This window comes from Ammodytes marinus, assembly GCF_949987685.1.
Source record: "Ammodytes marinus genome assembly, chromosome: 1".
In the NCBI taxonomy this organism is placed as follows: domain Eukaryota; kingdom Metazoa; phylum Chordata; class Actinopteri; order Uranoscopiformes; family Ammodytidae; genus Ammodytes; species Ammodytes marinus.
Window position 1 is genome coordinate 11,953,988 of NC_137230.1, and position 26,204 is coordinate 11,980,191.

At 41.7% G+C, this 26,204-nt stretch overlaps 1 protein-coding gene across 1 annotated transcript in view; it reads right to left on the reverse strand.

Annotated features, from left to right (window-relative positions):
• The window catches only part of hipk3b (homeodomain interacting protein kinase 3b), a 35,341-nt gene that overhangs the window by 6,752 nt on the left and 2,385 nt on the right, over nucleotides 1-26,204 (reverse strand). Inside the window, 6 exon segments of the mRNA XM_080025759.1 lie at nucleotides 1,207-1,366; nucleotides 1,461-1,645; nucleotides 2,166-2,252; nucleotides 2,744-2,863; nucleotides 8,866-8,989; nucleotides 21,256-22,564. Of these exon segments, the coding sequence (XP_079881885.1) occupies nucleotides 1,207-1,366; nucleotides 1,461-1,645; nucleotides 2,166-2,252; nucleotides 2,744-2,863; nucleotides 8,866-8,989; nucleotides 21,256-22,564 (1,985 nt within the window).

Genomic DNA, 26,204 nt, shown 5'->3' on the forward strand with positions numbered 1-26,204 from the left:
TTTCAGGAGATAACACTTGAAAAGCCACCACATTTTCCTGTTGAATTCTTCCTGTATCAAGATAGATCGTTGACCATTTTACTATACAGATATGATAGCTGAGCCGTTTTATTCTATTTTATTTTATAAGGAATGCAACTAGGTATTCTTTCAATTCTGAATAGCAGTGAGAGAGCATATGCATTCTGCACTGATGAGACCTAGAAGTCCCCATTACGTTGTAGTCCAAGTAATGTGTCACATCGGGGTCATCTTTTCATGTTTCATCCTATGTATAGTGGCCTTGGAGTAGACGTTGAGATGTTATACATTATAAATATCCAATGCCAAAAACGGTTCAGCTGCTTTTTTTTCTCCTCAGCAACAAAACTGATCTGCGCTTCTGCCACAACCTCAGGAACATGACGTGATTGTGTTGCCATGACAGCCGTTCCAAGACGCAATAAGACAGGCATGTTGGCGTACACAAGAGCAATAGAGGCAATCATCTCCATCATCAGGCTTCACAGGAGCAGATGAACTGAATAACACACTGCATGTTAATAACCTACACCATCTGTGATTATTCCGTCACTCAGATATTGTGACATTACGTTCAATTCCCATTCAAGGAAACAAGAAGAATGAATCATTTCATTATTATCTAGACACCAAGGTATTTGTAAGTTGGTCCCTAAGGATCACTGTGTGTGTGTGTGTGTGTGTGTGTGTGTGTGTGTGTGTGTGTGTGTGTGTGTGTGTGTGTGTGTGTGTGTGTGTGTGTGTGTGTGTGTGTGTGTGTGTGTGTGTGTGTGTGTGTGTGTGTGTGTGTGTGTGTGTGTGTGTGTGTGTGTGTGTGTGTTGAAATCCCTCATCAACTGTTTCTGATAAAAGTTAAAATGTTAACACATGAAAAAAATGCCAAATTAATTTAATTTTTCGTATTCAACTTTTCCCAGTTTGACTGGTGCTCTCTTTTACTCTCATTGTGTCCTCTTTTTTTGCACAGGTTTAATGGCACCTGACTGGAGAACAAGGTACCATTTGTTTATATATATACAGCGTATGGTTTGGAGCAGCAAAAAGGACAACAGTGAGCCATTACCATAATGGCGCAAATAGACGTGGATTACAAATCCAAGTAGCGGCATGGCCAAGTCCCAAATGGGCACTGCACTAGTTGATAATATGGCAGATTGCGGCGCAAACCCGTTTTGAACGACTTACTTGAGTGTGGACACCGGCCATCTTGCCGAATGGGTGGTTGACGGAGGCAGCGCCGTTTGTATTCACAGGTCTGCCGAATGGCCCTTTATTTCTGTTGGCTGCCTCATATGCACCAGGACGAGTCCAGCAAACATCCATGATATGGAAACATGACTTAACACTAAAGGGCAGAAGAGTGACATGGAGAGTTCAGGTCACGTAGCAAGGTCAAAATGATATCATGTCTGAATACCATGAGGCAAACAGGGACTCACTGGTTGCTATGGGGAAAGTCGAGCAGGTGTTGCATTGTCACAAAGGGGTGGCTGAGAGCTTCGGCAGGGGATATCCTCTCTTCTGTGTCAATCAACAACATCTTCTTCAGCAGGCCCACAAACTCCCGACGGTCGGCCTTCTCCACTAGCATATCACTACCTTCCAGATTCATCACCAAGTTCACCTGCAATACACACAGTTTACAGTCAACACTACTAATGGTGAAAATAACTTCAACAAAAAAACAGAGAAAAGTAAAGGGTAAGTACAATGAGATATGTTACATTAACAGTATGCTCTGTGTGTATCAACAGACTTCTAATATGATTCTCCGGAGAATGATAAACAGTCTATCATGAACTTGCAAGAATCTAATCCGTCTTAAAAAAGTACCAAACTGAACAGGCCTTGATGGTTGCCTGGGGAATTTCCACTTGTGGTCCATTTCTACAGAGAATAGTGAGTGAAACCTGAAACTTAATATTTTATATTTGGGTTTCAACATTTAACTGAGGGGAAGTTAAGGTTAAGGCAGGGCGCCCTGTTCTTTCTGAGAAATAAGATTTGTATGTTCTATTCTGTTCATACAGCAGTGTAGGTGTGCTTCCTCTTCCCCTGTAAAGAGCTACATCCTCTAAACATTTGATGCTGGACTTCCTCTGGAGTCCTGTTCAGTACATTGTGGTCAGAGCAGCTGTACTTACGTGCGCTATGTCATCCAAACAGCTGAAGATGTACTTCCTGGCTTCCTTTGATTTCATTCCCGTCTCCGTCTCATGCTCATCTGTTGACTGCGGGGAAAAAGGAAATGTTTAGTGCAAATGCAAGCACTGACTGAATTCAGTTAAGTGGCTACCGTGCTCAGTTTTATTATGATTTGTAATAGTTTATAAGCTGGTTTATTCATTTAGGAAATTGAAAAAAACCTGCATTATGCACAACTTCAGATTACAAAGTAAGGAAGCAGGGTCAGCATTTCAAGACTCCCAAAATGCCACTACTAGTAAATGTGTTCATGAGATAAATGTCATTGTAGCCCTTCGTCAATTCACAGTACGTCAAGTAATGGGACAAGCAGAATGAGTTTAATATTTTCTTTGATGAGAATTTATCTGAACAGTCCTTCTGTGCATGCTTCACTTTGTTTCTGGGAAATGTACCATTGCCTCTCAAAAACTCTCGTTTGTATTTATTTAGTTAAAGAGCTGACTATTAACTTTAAGTGGGACACAACAATGTAATAAGCCAATTTGCCATATATTCCAGGTGTGCACAAACTCACCTTTAGTCTCCATGCTGCGTAAGTAGAGTCAGACTCTCTGCAGAAGAACCGTGCTGTCTTTGTCCCCACATTCAGTAGATGTTCTCCTGGCAAACCTTGTGTCTGAGAGATGTAGCGGATCTGTTGGACATGAGGAGGAAGAAAAGACTAAGTGTTAATGTTGTTTTCTTTCACTGATATTTTTAAATGTGCATTCACCCAAACACAAGACATCACCATAGTACCTTAAAGTGACACATGTCTTTAGGTACTGATCATTTCCAAAGCTACAGCTACAGGAGCTAAAGATACTGAGTGTGGACGTGTCCCACAGTGGGGACAGCTGCAGAGGCCTTGGAAAATGGCACATTCCTGAGAAATGACTAGAGCCCAAATAAGACCCGGGTACTGAATGTAGCTCGCGTTTATGAGCTCTGAAAGGCGTCGGGGTCTTTTCATGTAAACTCTGATAACAAGGTTCCTATAGTCTCAATGCCAAACTCGTTGCTGTGTAATGATGCCTGTCTGTCAGATGGCTGTGTGGGGCAAGTGTGTGTCACGCACACACAGGTTTATGAGAGGAGGCCAGTGAGAAGCCTGGCTGACGTCAATCACACCCATGTGGAAAGGACAACAACCATTAGAGATGCAGCGCTGCTAAGAGAGGGCAGAGAGCCTTCAGTCATCACAGATATTAGATTAGCAGAATATCTATCTTCAATGCTCAAAATACACACATCTAGATGTAAGGCAGACACACGTTAACTGTATTTCTTCATCCCTGTACTTTATGTATATAAAGTTTTAACCCAGCTGCTGCGAAGAATAGCCTCTAAAATTTCCGGGAGAATTTAAAAAAAAAAGTTCCATTAGAAGAGAAGGGAGCGGCTTACAATGTCAAATTCCAGAAAGAAGAAGAAATGAAGGAGGGGAAAAAGGACTAACTGTATTGTTGATGGGAAACTTCCTAGACCAGACCTCACTGTTATAATCTAATTCTATAACTACCAGCACTGTGGCAATTGCAGTACAACTGCAGTTCTGAATAACTGTGTGCCACGTCAATGGTGTGTATAGTAGCAGACAGTTTAGAACTGCAGATGTTAACAAGTTGATGTGCGCCAATTAACGGCAAGTAAAGCCTCTGAAACCTGACCCCTAGATTTACATACAGTATGTCGTTTGATTGTAGAATTGTTGCTCTTCACTGTTGGATTTATTATATTATAATTACATTTTTAGTTTATTTTGTCATCAACAAACAGACATAGAGGCCATAACATTATCAGTTATATTATCTTGTATCACATGCCGCCTTCTTTTTTTTTTGGTTTGAACCATTTACGCACAGGTGCACATTGTTCTTGTAATATTGCTGTGTTAATCTTAATGTTGCTCTAACTGGTCTAAGTGATGCAGCTGAGATGCAAATACTGCATTGTGTCTGTCTGTGTGGGTGGTTAGGACCTCCGGCTAAGTTAACTGGCTATAGATGAGGTTATGGTTAAGCAATGACTTCATTGGGATTCCAGCAGCACGCAGAATGGCTGTAATAGCATCAGCTAAATCCAGATGGGACACTCATATCCCCTTGCTTATAACAAGGCACATACTATCACTAAACTCATTATGTCACTGTCCATTTCTCCATGTTGAGGGGACGCTTCCTAATGTCATTTGTACAGTGCATGCTGAAATATGTCAAACAGAATTGCACTAATTTCTTAAAGTCTTTCACACCATTCACAACATAGTCAAAGATAAACTGCCAGTGCCAACAACCTTCACCCAAGAAGGTCAACATACTAAATTCTCTTCCCTTCACGTCCATAAAGTAGTTGTGCTGTAGTTCAGCAACATGACGTAAACAGCAACAGACAGACACAGGGTGTGTGGGTGGGAAAAAATTCTTGAGAGACTGGAAAACCCTTATTTTTCCCGGAAGGCGTGTCTCTGCAGAGGCCTCACTAACCCAGTGAGATCACTGGTTACAAAGCCGCTGCTGCTGCTGCTGCTTCACAACAACAACTATGTAGCGAGCCCGGGCCTGCTGCAGAGCAGACAGGAAGCACAGGCAGTCCATATAACACAACACACACACACTATAAAAGATGCATTTCAATGATATCACTACATTTAATAAAAGTACATATCAGCTTAGAAGAATGATCCATCCCGTGCTGTGCTACCTATATACGCTGTTCAAAGAATCACCACCACAATGTTGTTATTATTAGGGTACAGTGTGTACCAGTTTAAAAACAGGACAATTCCTGCTTTGGCGTTGGAGCATCTAACCCCCCACTAACCCAAATCCTTTGTTGCTTCCACTGACCACTGGCCACATCCTCTTATTCTCACAGATCCTCCAGGTTGACAGATAGGCAGAGCCCAAAAGAACTTCTACGGTGCCTTGGCAAGCCAGAGACATACACCTATCCAACTTTTAAATATAAATCCAAATCATGGTTTAAGAGGCCAATATGTGATCATGTGTAATCATGCCCCCGATTCCTGGCGCTGCACTTCACATACATACAAATGTATGTGTGTGTGTGTTTCATTGTGAACTAGATCTGCATTGCACTGACTTTATCATTGTGTTCTTCCTGTCTGTTTTAACATTGGTTGTTGTGGTTTGCTCTGTTGTTTGTAATGTGTAACTATAGCTGTGTTGTGCTGTCGGTCTGATAGGTTTGAACTGTGATGGTCTGGGATCCAGCTTGCTTGTGGATAAATGTACCTGGTTATTTGGGTTTTTATTATTTTTTGCCTTTATTTTTATTACAGGTTGCCTGTTTTAAGAACTTGTTGGGGACAACAGATGAAAATTAGCACACACGGCTAACTCTGGCTTATTTACAGAATCCTGTCCATCAATGAATGAGCATTGTCTCCATCATGAATAAAAAAAAATTTAATGAATACCCAAGAAGACTACAGCACGTGGGATAATCATAGACTCATAATGAGACATTAACACCATGATTCAGCAATGATGGCATTTGTCCCACCAAAGGCTTGAGCAGTCTTCTGCTGTGTGAGTCAAGTCAACGGTGGTGGTGTGACTAGGGGGGATGAGGTGAGGAGAGGGGGCCCCCGGGGGAGGACCCGGAGTTATAAATACAATATGCTTGGTGGCATGGAACAAGACCCGCTTTAGAAAGATAAGAAGAAGAAAAGGGGGAAGAAGGGGGAGTGGGAGGAGGGGGGGGGGGGGGGGTCTCCAGCCAAATATCACCCTGTGGCCCCTGGATGACACCTCACACCAGCAGTCAGCTGCCGAGCTGTTTGCTGACATACTGTCAAGCTGGCTATTTATTTTAAGCTACAGAAATTTACAAGTTTTTCTATTTTTAAGTTCTTTTTTAGGAGCCAATAACTGATCATCAAACACGTTTTAAACAGAAATAATGTTAATTTCCATATCGTGAATCGTTTGACTTCTTACTGTAAATCTACAACATGCCCCATCACATTGTCTGCCACTAATAGAGAATCAAGAGGAATTTGTGTTCTTTATGGAATGCCATATTCGTCAAATGATTGGACACATTCTGATATTTAAAAGAACGTCAATTGTCTATCTGATCCATTGTGAGATTAAAGCTTCCAGAAAGTACCCGTAACCAAAATAAAAAAAAGTCAGCACATTTTTGTTTATTTGTCCTATTGCTCCAGAACTGGCTGGTTCCCCCCATGCAATTCAATGGGCCATTCCATGACAGAGAGGGACAGTGGATGTGAAAAAGCACAGCTCAGCCACAGAAAATAAATATTCAAACATTTCATAGAGGCTCTGGTGCTAGTAGAGGGAAACCCTTCAACATGCTCACGACTTAATACATAACCCTCCAGCTAAAACGAGTGGGGATAGCCAGTCCAGTCATCCCATGGAACAGTGCACAGCTCAGAATTCACAGCAGGTATTTTAAGTAAGCAGACAATACTATACGCTAACATAAGGTGCGAGGAATCTATAGTTTCTCCCCATGAATAACTCAAACCCTATGCTAGTCAGTGTTCTGCGCGGCCCATGATGATATATCACACATATGCATGATATAAAACTAAGCAGATACTGGAGTTGAAGTCTGCAGCTGAAAGAATGTGGAAGGAGTAGGAATTCCAAGTGGAATAGTTTGCTTTTTATTTTATTTTTTTAAGATATTTTTATGGCATTTTTATGCTTTATTGATAGTGTAGAGACAGAGTTGAAATGGGGCAGAGAGGGGAGTGACATGCAGAGAACGACCGCGGGCTGGAATCGAACCCGGGTCCGCTGCTGGCCGAGGCCTATGGGGGGGACGCCCTACCAACTGAGCTAAGGGCGCCCCCGGAATAGTTAGCTTTTATTGGTGATTTTAACCTAAAAACTGCTGTATTTATAACAATTCTATAAACAGCTGACCTGCAGAAGTTAAAAATAATCACACAATCTTGCCCGGGCAGGCCAGCGACTGTCCAAACCATTTTACCGAGCATATAATTGTACAAGCCCTGTGCCATGGGTTATGATGAACCATGCCAGTGTTTGTGCAGTATTTAGATTTGAATTCAGTCCCCCATTTACGCAGAGCAGGTTTTGATCTCTATCTCACATACTACATTCCACGGGTTCCTTCTCAGCCGGTATCTTGCTTTTTATTTCATTGTCTCTCACACTTGCTATCTATCCCAAATGTATTCCATCCAACCCAAACCCCCCCCCCCCCCCCCCCATAACTCTAAAGCAGCTTTTCGACATGCTGACTGGTTCGTGCAAAAACAGATTTATCATATTTAGACCGGCGGTTGCGGCGCTCAAGTCAAAAATCTCTTTCGGAGGTGTTGAGTTATCTCTCTCCTCTCGGTCCCGGGTTGAGTGAAAAATGATGCCGGGGCCATAAAAATACTTTGGTATGAGTGCAATGTGCAATTGGGACCCGAAGGCTGAAATGTAGGGTGCTGCATGGGACAGGGTAGGATCTGACTGATGCTCTGTTGGCAGGCTTTGGGTAGATAGGGTTCGAGGTGGATAAGAGGGGGGGGGGGGGGGGAAGCTCAACATAAGCCCTGATCAGTCTAGTCCATGGGCAGACAGACTGCTAGCTCTCCACAGGGCGGGGTAAGGCATCGTACAGCTCCTAATAGAAATACAATTCATCAAAAGAATATGCCTTTCTGCTCACTGTCACAGGCGCCGGCTGACACAGTCCTCAGGGTTGCTACGTCACCGTGGATCCAGTAAAATACTGCACTCATTTGTTACTGTAAGTCACTTGAGCCCTCAGTCTCTTTCTTCATTCAAACAATCTATAACCGTCACTTTTTTCCCCCATGTGTAATTATGCACAGAGGTTTTTCTTTTCCTAAACCTTAAAAGTTTCCTCTCCCTCGTATCCATGCCAACCTTCACTACACTTAAAGACAGCATTGGGCCCCAGATCTCACCCAGATTAAAATAACAGATTTTTCCAACTGCACATACTGTGACATTGTTGCATTCTTGTCCTTGCTTCAAGCCATCTGTCCTAAACTCTGCTGCTGAATGTCTCTTGTCTGCCTTTTTTAAGGCTTTGTCAGCTTCTCTTGCCGACAGAATCCTTTTTGCAACGCTTCTTATGGGAGATTTAGGCTAATGTAGCCATGGATTACGTAGCCAGCAAAATTTTTAAAGTGGGAGCCATGGCTGAGTCAGTATCCTGAAGGCAAGCAATGTAATAGAAAGCTGGATTGACAAACAAACACAGTGCACCCACTGCATGTGCTTTGCCTTGATTGGAGAGTGAAGGGGACAAGACGGAAATAGAAGAGGAGACAGAAGCAAAGTTGGACATAGAGGAGACCAGTTTGGTCAAAACAGATGGTGTAATGATGCCTAGACAGCCACATGGGCTGTGAATGGATGAGTGTGTCTGATAGGGGGTTAACATGTGGTAGAAAAGGCTGTAGAAAGGGTATAATGCGCATAAATAGAGAAAAATCTGTTTCCATGTGGGGATGGTAAAGAGAGGAGAGACTGAGTCAGAGAAGAGGAAACTGCGAGTAGGAGAGGCTGGTATGAACTGCAGGGAAAGAAAGGCAGAACAAACTACCTCAGAAATGATGTGCCAAAGACAGCTAAACAGTGAGTGGTGGTGGTGAGTAGATGATGTGTATACCTGGTCGTACTCCAGGGCCCCGGGGTAAAGGGGCCAGCCCAGAAAGAGTTCAGCTATCACACAGCCCAGGGACCACATGTCTATGGCTTCACAAAACGGCAATCCCAAAATAATCTCTGGAGCCCTGTGGAACAGACCAAAAAACACAACTGTTAGTCAAAGAAGGCCACACAATAACTGTACATGTGATGTGAAACAAAGGTACAGATAAAAATGTTTTGCTGCCATCGTTACAACAATGTAAATGCTTTTGTTAAACAAACACCAGTTTTTCGGAAGAAAAGAAAAACATAAAAATAAAAATGTCTTTGATGCATAAACACTCATCTTTATACCAATCCGATACAGTGAAGGATAACAGTTGTGTGTGCTGTACAGATTAAAAGACATGTTCTCAATATTGAAGCATGATATAATTGTCTGATTTTATCCGGCATTACTAATGTGATGGGATTCATGTGTGTTATGCTGCCAAGTAACTCGTGGGCCAGTCAGTGTTGTACGTGCACTGGAGCCACCAACAGTCAGTAGGTTAGCAGGTCAGTCAGGCCAGCCAGGAACAGCCATTTGACAGGCTGTTGTATCTGCTCTAGGCTGATAGGAAGAAGGAAGCACAGTCACTACTTGCTTAGCCTACGTGCTGGCTCAGTGTTACATCGAGCAACACCATAATAGCACTGTAATACCATGTCACAGGGAAGGCCAGTGGTGATGACGCAGGCCTGTCAGCAGCAATAGAGGTAAGACGCCCTGATAACTGTCAAGAACGCTGTGTTTAGGATACACAGCAAAGCCTATAAACTGTGACAGTGCACTGAAAAGCATGATGGGGTCGGGGGTTTTTTTTCTTTTAAGATACAAGTATTTCTTCGCAGGAGTCTTAAGAGTAACAATCAAACTGTTTCAATCAGATCAAATAAGGGATAGGATGAATGATGTACGTGGAGTAACATTCTACTAACTTCCCTAATTTAATGCAACAAAAGTTCTCGGTATGATTCAACATAAATATACAAATAAATAAACCATGATAGCATTTCTCATAATAACTCAGCATTATAAAAATGTGTAAGAGGGAAACTGTAGAAACTTCCTGAGTAACAGACATATAGTTGTATTTCCGTTCAGAGAACAAACTATTAAAAGCAGACCAACATGAATACAGAGGATTAGAATATTCTAAAGAACAAGGATGACATTTTGAGAAGACTAGCTCAAGTGACATCCTACCGAATCATAAAGATGGACATACCAACTAAGGCAATTCAATGCTTTCATACTTAACACCATCTAAAACGGGTACCAGCAAAGAATAACCATATGATGTCTTTGGAGCCATATGGAACTGGGTGGATATGACATATGGCTAGCAACAGCAAACTTAAGACCAGCTAAAATAAGTTTTAGTCAAAATTATCCCATGGTCGAAACAAATGCACACAACAGCTGGTGCAATAGGCACCATGGCACCGGAAAACCAGTCGGGCAGTTATGCCAACCATTTCTGACCCAAAGGCATGTCCTATTTATAAGGAACAGGTTTTCCCCAGTGGAGTGAGGAGAGAGACCCTACATATCAACACACCAATATATTCATCAGAACACAAGGCTATTACAAGTGTACAGTAAGGCTGATCAGTATTAGAATCAGCTTGAGTAGCACTAAAAGGCATCATTGGACTAGTCTAGTATTGGAGCCTACCCAGTAAACAAAAAGTGACAGTCCTCCTGCCCCCCTGCAACAGCCAGTACAAGTCCATCAGCAGCCTCTATTCAACCTCTTGAGTCTGGCAGTCTACCAGCTCTGCCAATTCAATGTGTGCCCAGAGCTTGTCAGGGCTACAGTACTCTGATCCATGGGATAGAAAATGAGGGCTGCCTACTTCATCTCTTAGAAACGTTTTTTTTTTTAAAGATTTCCCTGGGCTGCATAAAAAAATATATATAATAACCAGGAATAACTACATCAAGCAAAATAGTGATGCCAGTATAAGGTTAGCTACTTGCAATATTACAAACCAAAAGGTTTCTATTTTAAGGAAAATAACCAAGACGAAGATCAAGAAAAAGGGAAGAAAACTCATCACACATTTTCATTTACATAAATTAATAAATAATACTTAGATTTTTTAGAAACTTTAAAATGTGGATTAACAGACTATTTTAGCATGAGGATTTCAGGAAATAATTAACACTCAAGTTAATTTAATCTTACTGTTCAAAGGGTAAATGTAAGGGGGGGGGACATCAGTTGAGGGCAATTCAAAAAACAAAAACAAACCAAAAAAAAGCATACTCTACTACAAAACAGTCAATCAAACAAGACAAAAACACAACTGAAAAAAAAATGAAGACACAGCTTATTACAAATTGGCCCTTATGAGGCCTGTGCTAGTCTCAAGCACAGGACTTGAAACATTATCAAAAAGTAACTTGGTGATGAGTGGTGACGAGTTGCCATGGTTGCACAGCTCGATCCTAATCAAAGTCACTCAAGCCTCCCCGCCCTCCCATGAAACCAAATCTATTTTCCATCCTGAGGATATAACTTACTAGCTGGGGGGGGGCATTGAATCCTTGGGAGGGGGCATTGAATGCTAGTGGGGGTCGAATCCTCGTGACTGTTCACTGCCACGTGCAAGGGCTCCAGGGAAAACGCCAACGGACAGGTACAACACAGATGGACCTGACTAGTATCCTGCCTTTTGCCTGAGTGCATGCAGGCTCCCTCCTGTCCCATGCATCAGGATGGAATAAGTGGCTTTGGACGATGAATGAATAGGTGAACAACACAAGCACAAACTCAGATGACAGCAAAAAGCACCTGGATGGAGCACCTTTTAGATCAATTGTGCAATCGATTAGAGGTGCAGTCAGCGATTCTGGAGAATGCTTGCTGTCAAAATCACTTTGTCAAACTCAGTGAATCTCCTTACAATCTGCTATGTCTGTACTGTGTGTGCGCTGTATAAAACTGCAGTGTTAATGCAACCTAGGCTCTGTAAACTGGTATAAACAAAGGGTATGTTAACAAAGGGGGGTGATTGTAGCTAGCAACATGCCCGTTTAGAGCCTGCTAGGCTGTGTTTTAACAGTGGATTTTTCTTTTCTTTTTCAGCATACACACAGTCCAGACAGGTAGCGGATCGTGAGGAGATATTCACTGATTTTGATCCAAATTTCTCTTTTTACAACAACAAGCATGCTACAGAATCGCTGACTCCACCTTAAAAATGAGGATCCAGTTTAATACAGAGACAAAACTGCAATTATCATATGCAATGACATGAGGCCTTTAAGCTACACCTTACAAAGTAACTCAGCTTGTTTTGCTTTTATGTGCTTCAGATGTATCTTTGTACAAATATGAAGAAGAAAAAAAGTCCTCAGATGCAGGTCAGCACGTCTGTTGACTGTGATGCTACCCCCGCTGTTCAAAGGTTGTGAATGAATGACTATGAGTGAGATATGAGTTCTTCAAAGGTTTCTATAGAACATCCTGTGTTGTCAAAATTTAAAACTCCCAACTTCAAAGAGCTTTCTGCTCCTGCTTGCACCATTGTCAGGCCTTTTTTCAAAACAATTCTCCATTCACTGCTCACATAGAGGTTCAACCTTTCTCTCACTCTATGCCATAAAGTTTAAGATAAGATCAACCTGCTGAAAAATAAGTCACTGGAATCTTGTCAAAAACCTTTTCGATTACTTGTGCTTTTAATGATGTTATTCAATAGATTTAAGCTGACACAATGCATCACTAACAAATCCCTTTTGCACAATGCTGAGCAGCAGGCCTAGAACTGACACTCAACCGTGCCAAGTGTAGCCTTTGACCACTGAAGGATATTCAGCCACAACGGGCAGGAGCAATGGTTAGATTAGGTTCTCCTCACACAGCCTGGAACCTTGCACTACATTTTACTGCTCCTTTGTGGATTAGGCTTCGACCAATGAAAACAAGTCTGTCCCTGGTCAACAAGTTCAAGGGTTTGCTCCTTCAACCTCAAACAGCTGCTTTCCTTCCTCCATCGAGCTCTTCTTTTCCGCCTTCAGTCTGTCTCCAATCCACGAAGAGGCCATGGCAGGCACACACACGCACAGCAATGTTAAAGTTACTGGAAGCAACACAAGCATGATGCATGGCCACACTCCAGATCACACAGTGTACGAGTGCACTAAATTGTTGACCCAGGAGGTTTTCGGAAGAACTCCTCAAACATTGGAAACAAGATGGTTCTTGTATGCCGATATACTAAACCAGGGCGTGGGATAAACGTTCAAATATGTCTCCTTAACCTAGGCTGCATTTTTACGTGAACATTTTTCTAATTTTGAGTATGCTTAGTTCAATTGTGTCATCGATCGCTTTGGCACAACAGAAATAGGCTTTAACAAGAAACTTATTAAAAAGGGTAAAAGCTTAACAAAAAATATATATATACAGCACCACTTGTATGCCAATATTCCTCTCCTCAAATGGAGGTTACTAGTTTTGCACACAGTCGTAACATTGTTCAAAACCCCATTCGTCTTATGGCTATATTGGTGCAGGCGGGCTTGCTGGCTAGCATTAATACCACGTCCATTCAAACATGAATGCAGCTGCTGCAAAATGTACTTTTACCTAGTTGCTTACTGTTCCCTTTTCTTACTGCATTTGAGAAAAGCTAGGCTAAATATACCACACCATATCTCCATAATGTTTTCTCCTGCACTGACACTAAATTGATATGACATTTTATTCTCATTTAAGGCAATATGCTAGTTTGCCATCTTAAAAAGAGGAAGTGTTTTATATAAGAGGTCTGGTAAGTGTTTTTGTGGGTGTGTGTGTGTGTGTGTGTGTGTGGGGGGGGGGGGTTGTATCAGATTTGTAACTCACCTGGAAAAAGGGTGCTCACCAACTCTAATTATTGGTGCCATGGCAGAGCAGAGAAATTATCTCTCTCTCTATTTCTTATTCATGGCCATTATATCACACTACAGAAATAGTCCTCCTCCCTGGGAGGAACCCGGTATAAAGTGGCACCCTACCAGCTCACACAGAGAACAACAAATAAGGGTGGCTTCAAGTAAAGAGGGGGTAAGTTTGTTCTGATCAATAAAACAGCTCTGGGCAACACTAGTCATAAGCTGAGCCCCAAAGACAAACTGACAACAATGCTGACTAAATGACGGAAGAATGGACTTTTTACCGCTACGCCACATCTCCTCCATGAACTGTACTACCACACACACTCTCACAGCACTCTGCATTATTCAGTGGAACACAGAGGCCGCGTAGCAAAGGCTGAGGTAGCTTTGCACTCTGATCGGCCCAGACCTTAGATTAAGAAGGGTACATGGTCTAACACAGGTTTTTACAGACATGCTGACATGGAGCTACACATACAAGCAAGGCATGAGTCATGACACTCAAACTGATATGTAGCAGATCCAGTTCAATTGGAACCAATTGTTTTTTTAAGCTTTACATATTTTATGTACATCATTTTGTAATTTTAAGAGGAAACTCATTTATTAAAGCATCATTACGGTTATGCTTAAGATAGACAACCACCAGCTTGTTATCAAATGAAATCTATTTTAGGCCCAATATTTACAATAGTATACTAAGAGGAGCAAGTTCCTGGCAGTTTCAAATCTTGACAACTTATATCTGCTTGTAGTTGCCAACTGCATGGCCTTCACTATGAAGGATGCTATTTGAAAGGTAAATTCTCACAAGCACATAACGGAAATCTCCTCCCAAAGCCCTACATTTATAAAAACAAAAACAAGGAAGGACTAACAGACTTTCTGGAATACAAAGTTGATCTGGGGATTTGAGGCACTCAGTTTTAATGTCCTTGGTTTACGTGTTTGAACTACTACCAACTATTTAACTCATGCTGCAGGACTATTAAAACAATAGTTATACTATAACATGCTGGAACATGCTCACCAAGTTAAGTTTCCACGCAAAAAAGGTAATAAAACAACGAAATTGCAGCAGGGCAGCCAAAATGCCCTGTCATAAAGAGATCCCTTAACTGCTTTGAAGCAGCAGCTTTTGTTGTTCATAACGACATGATATTGCACGTGGTCATTGGCAGAACACCAGCAAAGGCATTTGTTGCTGAAAATATGAAGTAGTGTATGTCAGATTGGCCTAGCAATGGGCATGTGACATCAATTGGGACTTAGAGTTGGATTGTAGAGATCAGTAATGAGTCTTGAGTATGTGAGTTTGTAAACCTTAAAGGATTGCTTCTATTTCAAAAACAATGTATTTAAAAATGTGTAGTCTACTACAGACACACATCATTTGGGATACTGATTTTGAAAAAGCATTAAAGTGGACTGAACCCAATTGAGCACATCTTGTTAATTAAATACAAGACGTTACAAAAAAACAATACCATGGGAACTAACCTAAATCATACATTTTATGTGCTTTCTTTCAGACAGATTACAAGATGCTTTGGCCATATAAATACCGGGACACACTCATAACCCACTAACCCAAAGAATTACGCAGTTAATGAAAGGGGAGACGCTGATGTGCCCAGCTAACAAGTTCCCACACACACAAAATATGTTTTGAAAACGATTGGGGGGTTACTTGCTCTTTGTGTAAAAATACCGGACCTACTTTTTCAGGGAAAACATTATCCAGTTTTCTTAATGCAATTGTGCGGAATGAACTACATAAAGGTTGGTCAACCGTAGGTTATCTCAAGTATTACTTTAGATGAAGTTGCCTACGCTAAATAAAGTGTTAAAATGAAACCTTAAAAAAACTTGCTGTTAACCAGTGAACAGATGATAAAACAGGACTGATGCGATCTTCTTGGATCTTCTCTTCTAGCTTTTGTTAAGAGCTAGCCAGCAGCATAAAGCCCAGTTCAGACCAAAGATTTGCCTTGCAACTGCTTGCGACGAGACGGTTTTAGAACGTCGCGGGGGATAAATCGCAGCAGTGTGAACTGCTCGTTGCAGCGCGTTGCAAGCCGTTGCAAGGCGTCGCAGAAGATTCAACATGTCAAATCGCAAGGTCCAGTTTTAGAACGTCTCAGCCGTCTCGTCGCAAGGAGTTGCAGTTGCAAGCAGTTGCAAGGCGAATCTTTGGTCTGAACTGGGCTTTAGCTACAGGCGTGAGATAGTAGGGCTTAGCCCTGAATACAATGAATTACAAAAATTAACCATTTGTGACCTACTTGAAAATCCAAGTCAAGAGAGAAAATGCCTACATATGTTAGATGTTCCTTAGTTCCAAAAACATTACTGAACAGATTGTTGATTGTTTTCCCAAAAGGTAGGTCACTGACAAATATTACACCTAGGTTTCTGTTTGAGGGTTTGACAAAACAAGATCCAACTAAACAGTTAAATAAAGAAAAAAGGTTTTGTTTTCATACTGAATCAGCACTAGATTAAGTACACACTTGGAAAATAGACATAAAAGAAGATAGAAAAGGTAGACTGGAATAAAGCTTGTTTAAAGGCACAAAAACAAACCATAATACCTGATTTAAGCTACTACAATATAAGTGGCTGATGAGAACATGACTCCCGTCAAGCTCCATCATATCTCTTCTAATATCCCTGTGTGTTCCAAATGTGTAGATGAGAAGGGGACTGTACCATTGCTTGAGGGAATGTTTGAAGATACAGGGTTTTTGGAAGGAAGTTGTTTATGTGTGTTGCGAAAAAGGGAAACAAATGCAAAAAATATATTGTGGAGAAAGAAACAAAAAAAGGTTTTGTTTTCAAGTACTACAAGTATCTAATGGTATAAAAATGGCCACTAGACAATTTAGCTTGGAGAGTTCCAATCAACTGACTGTGCAAACCAGGGGGGGCAAATTACGTGCAACCTCAGGCCAAATGCTTGTAAATTGTAGCAGCGGATGGTGTATTTGTCAAAATTATTGGTTTGATAGATTTAATGGGCTAGCCACTTTAGAATCCTTGCCAACAAATATGTAGTGCTGCACACAGACAAACACAAATGGACATTCGAAAATCAAAACAGCTGACGTTAGAGCTGGTTGACCTTGACCAAGTAAGTGAGAGCTCTCTAGTATTTCAAGCTGTCCTTACTTCATGCTGGCTGCCTATGTGCTTCACCATCTATAGAAGTCAAAGCCCACTGGCCGGCATCCCATGAGCTATTTTAGGCAAGCCTTCACTCTTAGCTCAGCAACGCTGTTCCCTCAGTGTGTTTTGCATACTCCTGTAAGTCAGGGGGTACAAGCTGCAGAGAAACAGCATTTTTACAGAAAACTTTTTATTTATTTAGGTTTGCTAATCATTCATCTTTGCCCTGACAGGAGAATCCGAAGAAAAATATATCAAAATATCTAGTTCTAATATTACATGCTGAAGTCCCATCCGTTCAAAGTATATGACAAGTGTCATTGTATAATATAACATATACATAGTTATTGAAAAAATGCAGATTAAAGCTCCACATAACGCTACAAAAAACAGTGATAGGTGAATTTTTTTTTTAATAACTCATTTGTTTTTTAACTTAACTTTAACTAAATGCAAGGAACAGGGAAGAACATTTTTCACTGACTTTGATTCTCTGACACAAGGGGGACTGTCAAGTCAGTAACGGTCTTCAACTCTTTATATTGTATCAAATATAAAACCGTGCAAGACCTGTGAGAAACTACTGGTCACCAAAGCTTGAGGTTGAAGCCACTAGTCTGTTCACTTCCTTCCCCAACAAAAGTACAGCAAGTACTACCGTCTCACTTCGGTGAGAAAAGCTACAGAAAATGCAAATTTCCAGACACACCAAATCAGCCATTTGCATCTAGTCTAATAGTCAGCATTTGAATTCCCTGTGGAGCAGCATACTGATTCACTGATTCAGTGTGCAGGCAGGAAGAATTATTCAAATGCCGAGCAATTGCCATTCACTATAACACAGCTAATTCAGCTAACATGAATGTGGCTCATAAATCCTGCTCACTTATTTGCAACATTAAAGAAAAAAAAAGGTAACAACACTCAATCCACAAAAATCGATTGACTTAATTTCTCCATTTGAGTAGATCTCAACTTTTTTTCAGATGATCTTGCCAAAAGGGTGTTAAGCCGTAAGAGATTGCAAAGTTGTCTCACAGCTTTCATATTTGCTAAATTTGGAAATGCTCCATCAGCGCAATAAGTCTGCGTTTCCATTACAAAGGAAAGAGTAAAGCAAAAGATAAAATATGGTCTCCCTGAGGCCCATTATTGACACGTAAAAATATTTGATGATGACATTATGAAGTTAATGTACCAGTGTTGTTTTACATTTGTTACATTTAGACAGCACAACTCCAAGAATAAATAAGTTAATGACTTGAGAGTGAGGCGCTTGCCATGTGGGAGGGTTAGGGACAAAAGGGACAGAGTTTACATTACACTTATTAGAGGAAGCCTACTGGCATGGTAGGAAGAGCCGCTTTCCCCCTTTGTCAAACTTTGTCAGGATGGATCGGTGCCACCAGTGTTAATCACCATCATTGCAATTGAGCTGTTTAGCACCATTACTCCATCTCTGACTGGTATTAATAATAATAGTAAAAATTATTAGATTTATAAAGCTCTTTTCTAGAAACTCAAAGACGCTTAAACATTAGTGTTAAGTTCTCCATTTCTATCACTTTGCAGTCAGTTTTAAAACGTGTTATTGTATGCCCATTCCACTGTGCACATGGAGTCATGCAGAACACCAACACTCTTCTCTTCTATAATGTAGCATACACTCTGTCCATAGTAATGCAAATTAGAATCATAAATAGTCTAGTTGCTTGTGTAGATAGAATGTATGCAAATAGACTTCAAATACAGTCAAAACTGAAATTATTCATACCCCTGGCAAATTTTGACTTAAACCTACAGTGTGTAGAATTTTGGGTTTTATTTCCTGGCAGATTTTGTAGAAAATAATTATAATATCCATAAGTACGTTTAATTTAGAGCATAATAGCTGTATTTATTTTTTAGAATTATAATTGTTTTCCTTAGGAAGGGTCTCATATATGTCCATATTTCTCCATACTTTGGACCAAGGCCTTGTCACCTCCATTTTGGAAGTGTCATAGTTGGAATGTCATCAGGTGCATTGTTTGAGATTTAGAATTGTTCTTGTCCTTGAAGGCCACTGTAGCTCCTGTTATTATTCGAAAGGGGTGGGGTTACCCAGGGAGCGTTGCATTCTAGAACTTTCTAGAACTTACTTGATGATGTCATATTACACACTGCACCTTTAAAGTTACTTTTATGAAACCAGCAAGCTTTTTCTTGATTGTAAATGATACAGGCTTCTCCCACAAGATAATAAGAGGATGTACAAGGGGCATCATTGTGGGAAAAAAAATATTCAGCTTTTATTAACATTTGAACAAAAAGTGGCATGTCCAAAATTATTCATACCCTTCTCAATAGTCAATAGAAAAGCCTTTATTGGCTATTACAGTAATCAAACGCTTCCTATAATGGCTGGCCAGCTTTTGGCATCTCTCCACTGGTATTTTTGCCCATTCATCTTTGGCAATGAGCTCCAACTCTTTCAGGTTGGAGGGTCTTCTTGCCATCACCCTGATCTTTAGTTCCCTCCACATATTCTCAATTGGATTCAAGTCAGGACTCTGGCTTGGCCACTGTAAAACGTTAATGTGTTTGTCCGCAAACCATTTCTTCACCATTTTTGCTGTGTCGGCCACTAGCAGCAGGAGAGCACAACGCAGGTATATTGTATAACTGTATGTAACCTGGGAAACTGTCCTTCCTTGTGCCTTGAGAAAGGTCCATGGTAGATCAAATTATGTTGTAATATAACCTTACTGCTGCGTCTCTCGGACTTTTCTCGGACACACATGGAACGTCTCAGCAGCTGCTGCTGCTGCAGCGCTGCTTCAAAATCACTGTCTTTTTCTGTTGTTTCCCTTTGATTATTCTCGTTCACATTGTAACCGAGGTTGTATAGTGTGTCCTACATTGTCATTGTAGAAATAAAGATACGGGAACTCCATTCACTGAACTGCACTTTATTCTAGCGCTCACAACATCAAACTTTTAGTCAGACACATTTACACGGCTGACACTTACGTTCTGCCCCTTCATAATAAAAGCACTCAAGAGGAAATAGATAGACCAGTTGCGCCAACAGCCGATTGCACAATTAAATCGTGAAATAAAGGGATTATTTGCGTATACGACTGAGGGATGTTTTATTTTGAAAGAAACACACCGGGAAATCGTGTAACTAGAGTGAATGCTGCTGGTATGACTGTCAACAGAGTATTTCTCTATCAGTTAAAGCACAGAGACCCGAGAGAGACGCGCGGCTCTCAGAAAAAAATAGGCGAGCCTCCTGAGGTAAAGGGGAGCGTCGCTGCAGACGTGCCTCCGACGTGCATCAGCAGTGCGTCTGAGGTTGGATGTGTGCTCGCTCTAGGTTGATTACACGGTCAGTGACAAAAAGTCAGACACAGACGCGAGGTAGACGCGCAGTAGAGGTAGGATGTGTGTGGGGGCCGTTATGCATACATGTGCACCAATTGCCATGATGAGCTTTAAATCTAATTTCATGGCTTTGTTTTTTTAGTTTAACTCAACATAAATGGCAATATCATTTATCCAAGATATCAGCAAGAGAAAATTGACATCTCCACACCTAGTTAATGGGAAAAAGTGTACTGTTTATAAAACACGCAGGCATGCCGACCAAATTGCATGTAAATGACTTGCATTAAATGGAAAATGGCTTGCTTCATATCTTATCACTTTAAAGTCTCTATGCAAACCAAGGAAAGGTACGAACCAAACAGTGTGGTAACTCCTGCCTCTTACAAAACAGTTAACCATTCCATTTCAGGACTATGCGTGAATCTTATGTTTGGAACAACATTCAGTTATTTCTCTCCCCAACCTTTTTGACTTAGTGTAAGCCATGTCTCAGTGTCCATTGCCTATCCATTTCTTTTTTAAATCATAACATAATCACTGTACATCCTTTCAACTCCTGAGACAAAAACATCTTTGCCCATAATTTAAAAAATACCGGATAGTCAATTAAACATACATTTTCTCCCTATTTTTTTTTAAAAGTCTTACAGAACACAATTTCCTTTCCCAGGCAGTGGGGAAGTGAAGTCGTGTAGTCCGGCTAGTAAACACTACAGGGTCACATTTTTTCAGAGTGTGGTATGTGGCTCCAAAATAGGCAGGATGTTGTGCAGTATGGGAGACATTTCTTTGTGTAGCTAGAGGAAGGACATTTTTTAAACCTGACTGGTGGTCTGGACACCAACAGAGATCTGAAATTAGTTTGAAATGTACTGAACTCAAACCTGTTTTGTCCAAAAAAGTTTAAAAAAAAATCTCTAATTTTTTTGTACTCACCTATAGTACCGAGACTGGAGGTACGTGGAGCACACTGCTTTGGACACGTGACTGGCGGAGCCAAAGTCTATAACCTTCACCCTATAGGGTTGCCTCACTGGGTCCACCAACATAATGTTCTCCGGCTTTAGATCTGCATGAATCAGACCCATGCTCTTGAGCTTTTTCAAAGCCGTGGCTACCTGCTGGAGCACAGGTCGGATCACCTTCAGGGGCAGCGGGCTGAACTTATTCTGCTTGAGGAAATCGTACAGGTTCTGCTCCAGCATCTCAAACACCAGACAGGTGTGGCTGCGGTGCTGGAAGCATTCAAAGGCTCGCACCAGGTTGTGCTCATCTGCATTCTCCCCACTCAGACGGGCCAGGATTCCCACTTCAATTTGACCCTGCCGTGCGTATGAAGGGTGGTTCTTTAGGATCTTCACAGCCACCACCTCGCCCGTACCCCTCTTCCAGCACTTCACCACCTGGCCAAAGGTGCCACGTCCCAAGAAATCCAACACTTCATAAGTATTCTTCATGGAACACAGGACTTCGTGCTGTACTACCTGATAGTCCCCATCCCCTCCTCCTCCCGTCCCTCCTGCTGCACCTCCTTTGATGGGGGGGCCTCCTCCGGCCCCCGCGGCCACTGGCGCAGCAGTCATGGTGGCATTCCCCACAGTCGTCGTTTGCAACATGGCAGGCATCATTGACAGTTCCTCCACTATCTGCATGCTGCTCCCGCGGTTATCCAGCTCCTCGCTTTTACGTTTCAGCCCGCATCGCTGAGAGCTGTCGGCCCAGTTCAAACCTCCACAGTTCTCTTCTTCTTCTTCTTCTCCTTGGCCGTCCTCCGGTCCACCTGCCTGGCCTCCTCCTCCACTGCTGCCCTCTCCCCTTCCCCCTCCTCCTGCCCCTGCCGCTCCACTACTGCTGCCTCCACTTGCTGTGTCTGTCTGCTGCTGCTGCTGCTGCTTCTTCTTCTTCTTCTTCTTGCCCTGCGGTTGGACGACCCCCGCGTCCCCTCTTTTACTAGTCTGTTGTCTCTGTACGCCCCGCACCACCACCACCGTCTGCACCGGGTACTCCTGTTGTCTTCCACGCCCTCTGGCGCCCACCGCCGAGTCTCGGCTCACAAACGAGCGGGCTCGATTGGTCGTCGGGTGCACGATGCCAAGGGTTCTGCCGTTCAGATAAGTCCACGGATGGGCCCTCTCATGGTACACACAGCTGCCGGGCTCGACTTTGAGTTTCTTCACACTACTAAAGGCACTTGTCTGGGTTTGATAAATGTTTGGTGGGTAGACCAAGACTTGTGAGGCCATACCTGAAGAGAAAGAGAGAGAATAAAGCAAAAGGTCGTTAGTTTTTGATCGTCAGGAAAAACACTTTTTTTAGGTTAACATAACTCAGCGTTGTTAAATAACTTGTAGTTCTTCAACCAGTAGGTCCCCACTTCAATAAAACAGTCATACCAACCCGTGTGAAATGGATCAGTGCAAGAACACATGTCTTAGTGGAGAGCTTGTGGACACCCTCACTATTCCACACTCTCTAATGTAATCGCACCTCCACACAGAAGATGACTAACTTCTCCAATGTTTTGCCTGACCTTTTACTGCCATTTCTGTGCATCCTACTGCAGGGTCTCTAGGCAACCAATTGACAGGGGAAGACGATAAGAGACGGAGAGAAAAATATAGTCACAAGGCATCACCAGGCCCACGTGCCCAATTACCTAAGACAAGACATGCTTTATTTTTCATGTGTGAGGGACGGTAAAGCACTATTTACTCATAGAGAGACCATCACATTTAGCTGCAGTTTTCTGGGGACCCACCATACCAGAAAAAAAGCAATGAAGTCAAATAAATAATTCATTTTTGTATCTGTAAAATGTATATTCAAAACTGTCATGGCGACCTGAGACATTGTCTGGGAGCCATAGGGCCTTTGACCTACTTCCATTGCGGTGCATTCAGTGAGATACAAGCAGCTTGTCCTCAAACGTTCTGATGAATCAACAGTGCATTAAAAAGAACCATCTTTACCTACATAAAAAAACACCATCATTTTCAAGCCAATGAAAAAGATTGGTTTCTAAAAATCTATTTAAATTCACACGTGAGGTTTTGAGTCGTTAGGGACCCTGTAGAGTCTCCTAAAATAAATATCCTTGATGGAATACACACTCACTACCAACAGTGTGAGCCACCGCTTTGACTCTATTCTGAGCAGTAAGATAAGGTCAATCTATTCCCTCGTTAGCCGAATGCACAATCACGGCCTGTGTGACTGTTTGGTGGCACTCTTTACCATCTTCTCCGTTTGACACAATATATCAAATTATCCCAAGCAGGGCTCAAAAGGGCAACCATTTTGGTCGTTAAAGGAAACACAATTGGAAGCATTCTATTGGGGAAACTGGAATTGGTCACAGACAGTTGCACTCTACAAATAAGTGTCCTGCATGTCCAGTATTTAAAGTCACAATAGCCTACGGCTTAAAGGATGTGCTGGTGTTCAATAGACTGTAGGTTTAACACATTTGGATTAGTTTATGTTATTGCAGTCCCTCTATGTGGAAGGTACCAACATGGGTTTCCACAGTCCAAAGACATTCAGGTTTGATGGACAGCATGATTCTAATAAATTACCCAAAGGAGTATGGATACATTGCTTGTCTTTGCCATCCGTCTTTGCCTAAAAATACAGAGTCCCACATCTCTTCCCCCGTGTGTACTGGGATTTGCTTAACTGTTATTGTTGCAGTTGCTAACACTAACACACATACGTTTATGGTGTGTCGCCTGTAATTTAGAGCCCTGAAATGACACCTGTCATTTCCTTACAGCCACTAGAATTTGAGAGTTACTAACTTAATCTCACACAAGACTCAGCAAGCTGCACACATCATCTGAATGGATCACTTCTTGTGATTGGCTTGTTGACCTGTGCTCATTTGTATCTTTTGTCTACTTCTAAAAGACACCAACAATTAAAATAGAGAGAATAGAGATGTCCTGGTCTGGAGTTGTTGAGTCCCTAGATGGAAGGAGCCTGCACTTGGACCACTATCACCAATAGAGCAGTCAAAGTGTCTACATTTGAATACCAGCTCAGTATTTTACAACACCCAAATCCAATTTAAAACTTACTTAGCCATCAGTTCATTTCCCCTTTCGGCCAGACAAATACCGCATCACTAAATATTCAGGAGCATTCTGACACAAGGCTGTGCAGTTAGACAGGCTTTGTTGTTTCAAAGGAAAAAGAATGGCAGCTGCTGCTATTCTTACCATCTGAAGCCAGATACTCCCTTGGTCTGCCATGAGCCTCTTCCTGTGGCATCACGTTACCTTCAAAGCTTTAGAACCATAACCAGCAGCCTGGAGCTGCTAAGTAATTGCTCAAAGGTGAACTTTTGACCCGGAAAATTGAATTGTAAAGAAAATAAACACTAGTCACTTGTCTAATATGAACAAAAGGTGCTTTAAAAGACACAGACATAATAGGAATAGGTGAGAAACAGGTGATGACAGGCATACCATGTTGTGGGGGAAAGCAAACAAGAGTAAGTCCTCTTATCAACCCATATTATTGCACTTCAATCTGCTGATGTCTTCACAATATATTACTAGTATTAGAGTGTTTTTACAAATTACTATTAAGGCCAGCTGTGGATGTTTAAGACAGCGACAAGGGTCATCTGTGTTAAGATTGCACAATTTATATTTTCAGTACATTCTTGTCTTGTGTTGTAGTTAGTGTCTTAGGTGAGATAATACATTCATTTGTTACTTGGTATACTTTTTTTAAATTTTAACTTTTACTTTTTGGTTTGTCTAGAGATTTCAGAAGGCCGAGACTGAACTGGGTTAATACACCATGTAGAATTCAGGTCTGGGTAGATGCTCTAATATACCAAATAGAGGCAGACAGTTATAGTGGAAATATGAGAACCTTCTTTAGTCCTTCTACTAATCTTGCTGTTGCCATCCCTTGAGTGCTAAGCAGGGGTTGTTGTCTTAACCCACAGTCAAGCAGCAACGTCACTCACTACACACCGTGGTGCTTTGCCTGGGTCTCGTGGACATGATGTTCTACACTCATTAGATTAAAAGGCCCTCTATTTTCTACAGCATGTGACTACATGGTATTCCAGCTGTGAACTTGTGACTATCATATAGGCGCATTCTTCTTCTTCAATTTGGCTCCTGTGCACAGGCAATATCAACGCATCATGGTGCACTCTTTAAACTCTTTAAAATATACAATTACAACCAATAACTGCATTTTGCTTTCAAATGCCACCTCTGTCAAACATGTACAAGATTACAGCTATCATCAAATTGCACACACTGAAATACTACACAGTGTACATCAACAAGAACTTAAATCGATCCGCAAAGCCCTGATCATAGAGCCACTGCCACACGAGCTGTTACACTTATTTCATTGAACCAGGCAGCCATGAACACAGACAGATAGCAAAGCGGAGCTATTTTACCTAAAATCTGAAATTTTCCACTCACATTTTGTTAGGCAAAATGATTGACAATGTTATTTAGATTATTTCGTTCTAAACCAGACTGCTGGATGTGTGTAAAAGATAATCTACTGTCTGTGTGCGGAAAAAGATGTTTACTTCTCAGGATATTGGACATATTCCACCAATCACTTAAGTCATATACTCATTCAACTTACCACACAACATCTTCTTGACATGGTGCTCTCCACATACACCCTCAATCATTCCATTGTGTTTAGTACTAACTCATGTCTGTGTGCACACCTCAGGGACAGGGTGACATCCTTTGGGAACCAGTCTTTAAGTTGGCCACAATGCAATCCAGATAAGCAGCTGCTGCCCCACGTATAGAAGACCAGTGTGGCATGACATCACATGACTACTAGTGACGTTACCAAGTCCTATTATTGCCTTTCTTGCCCATTAACAACAACAT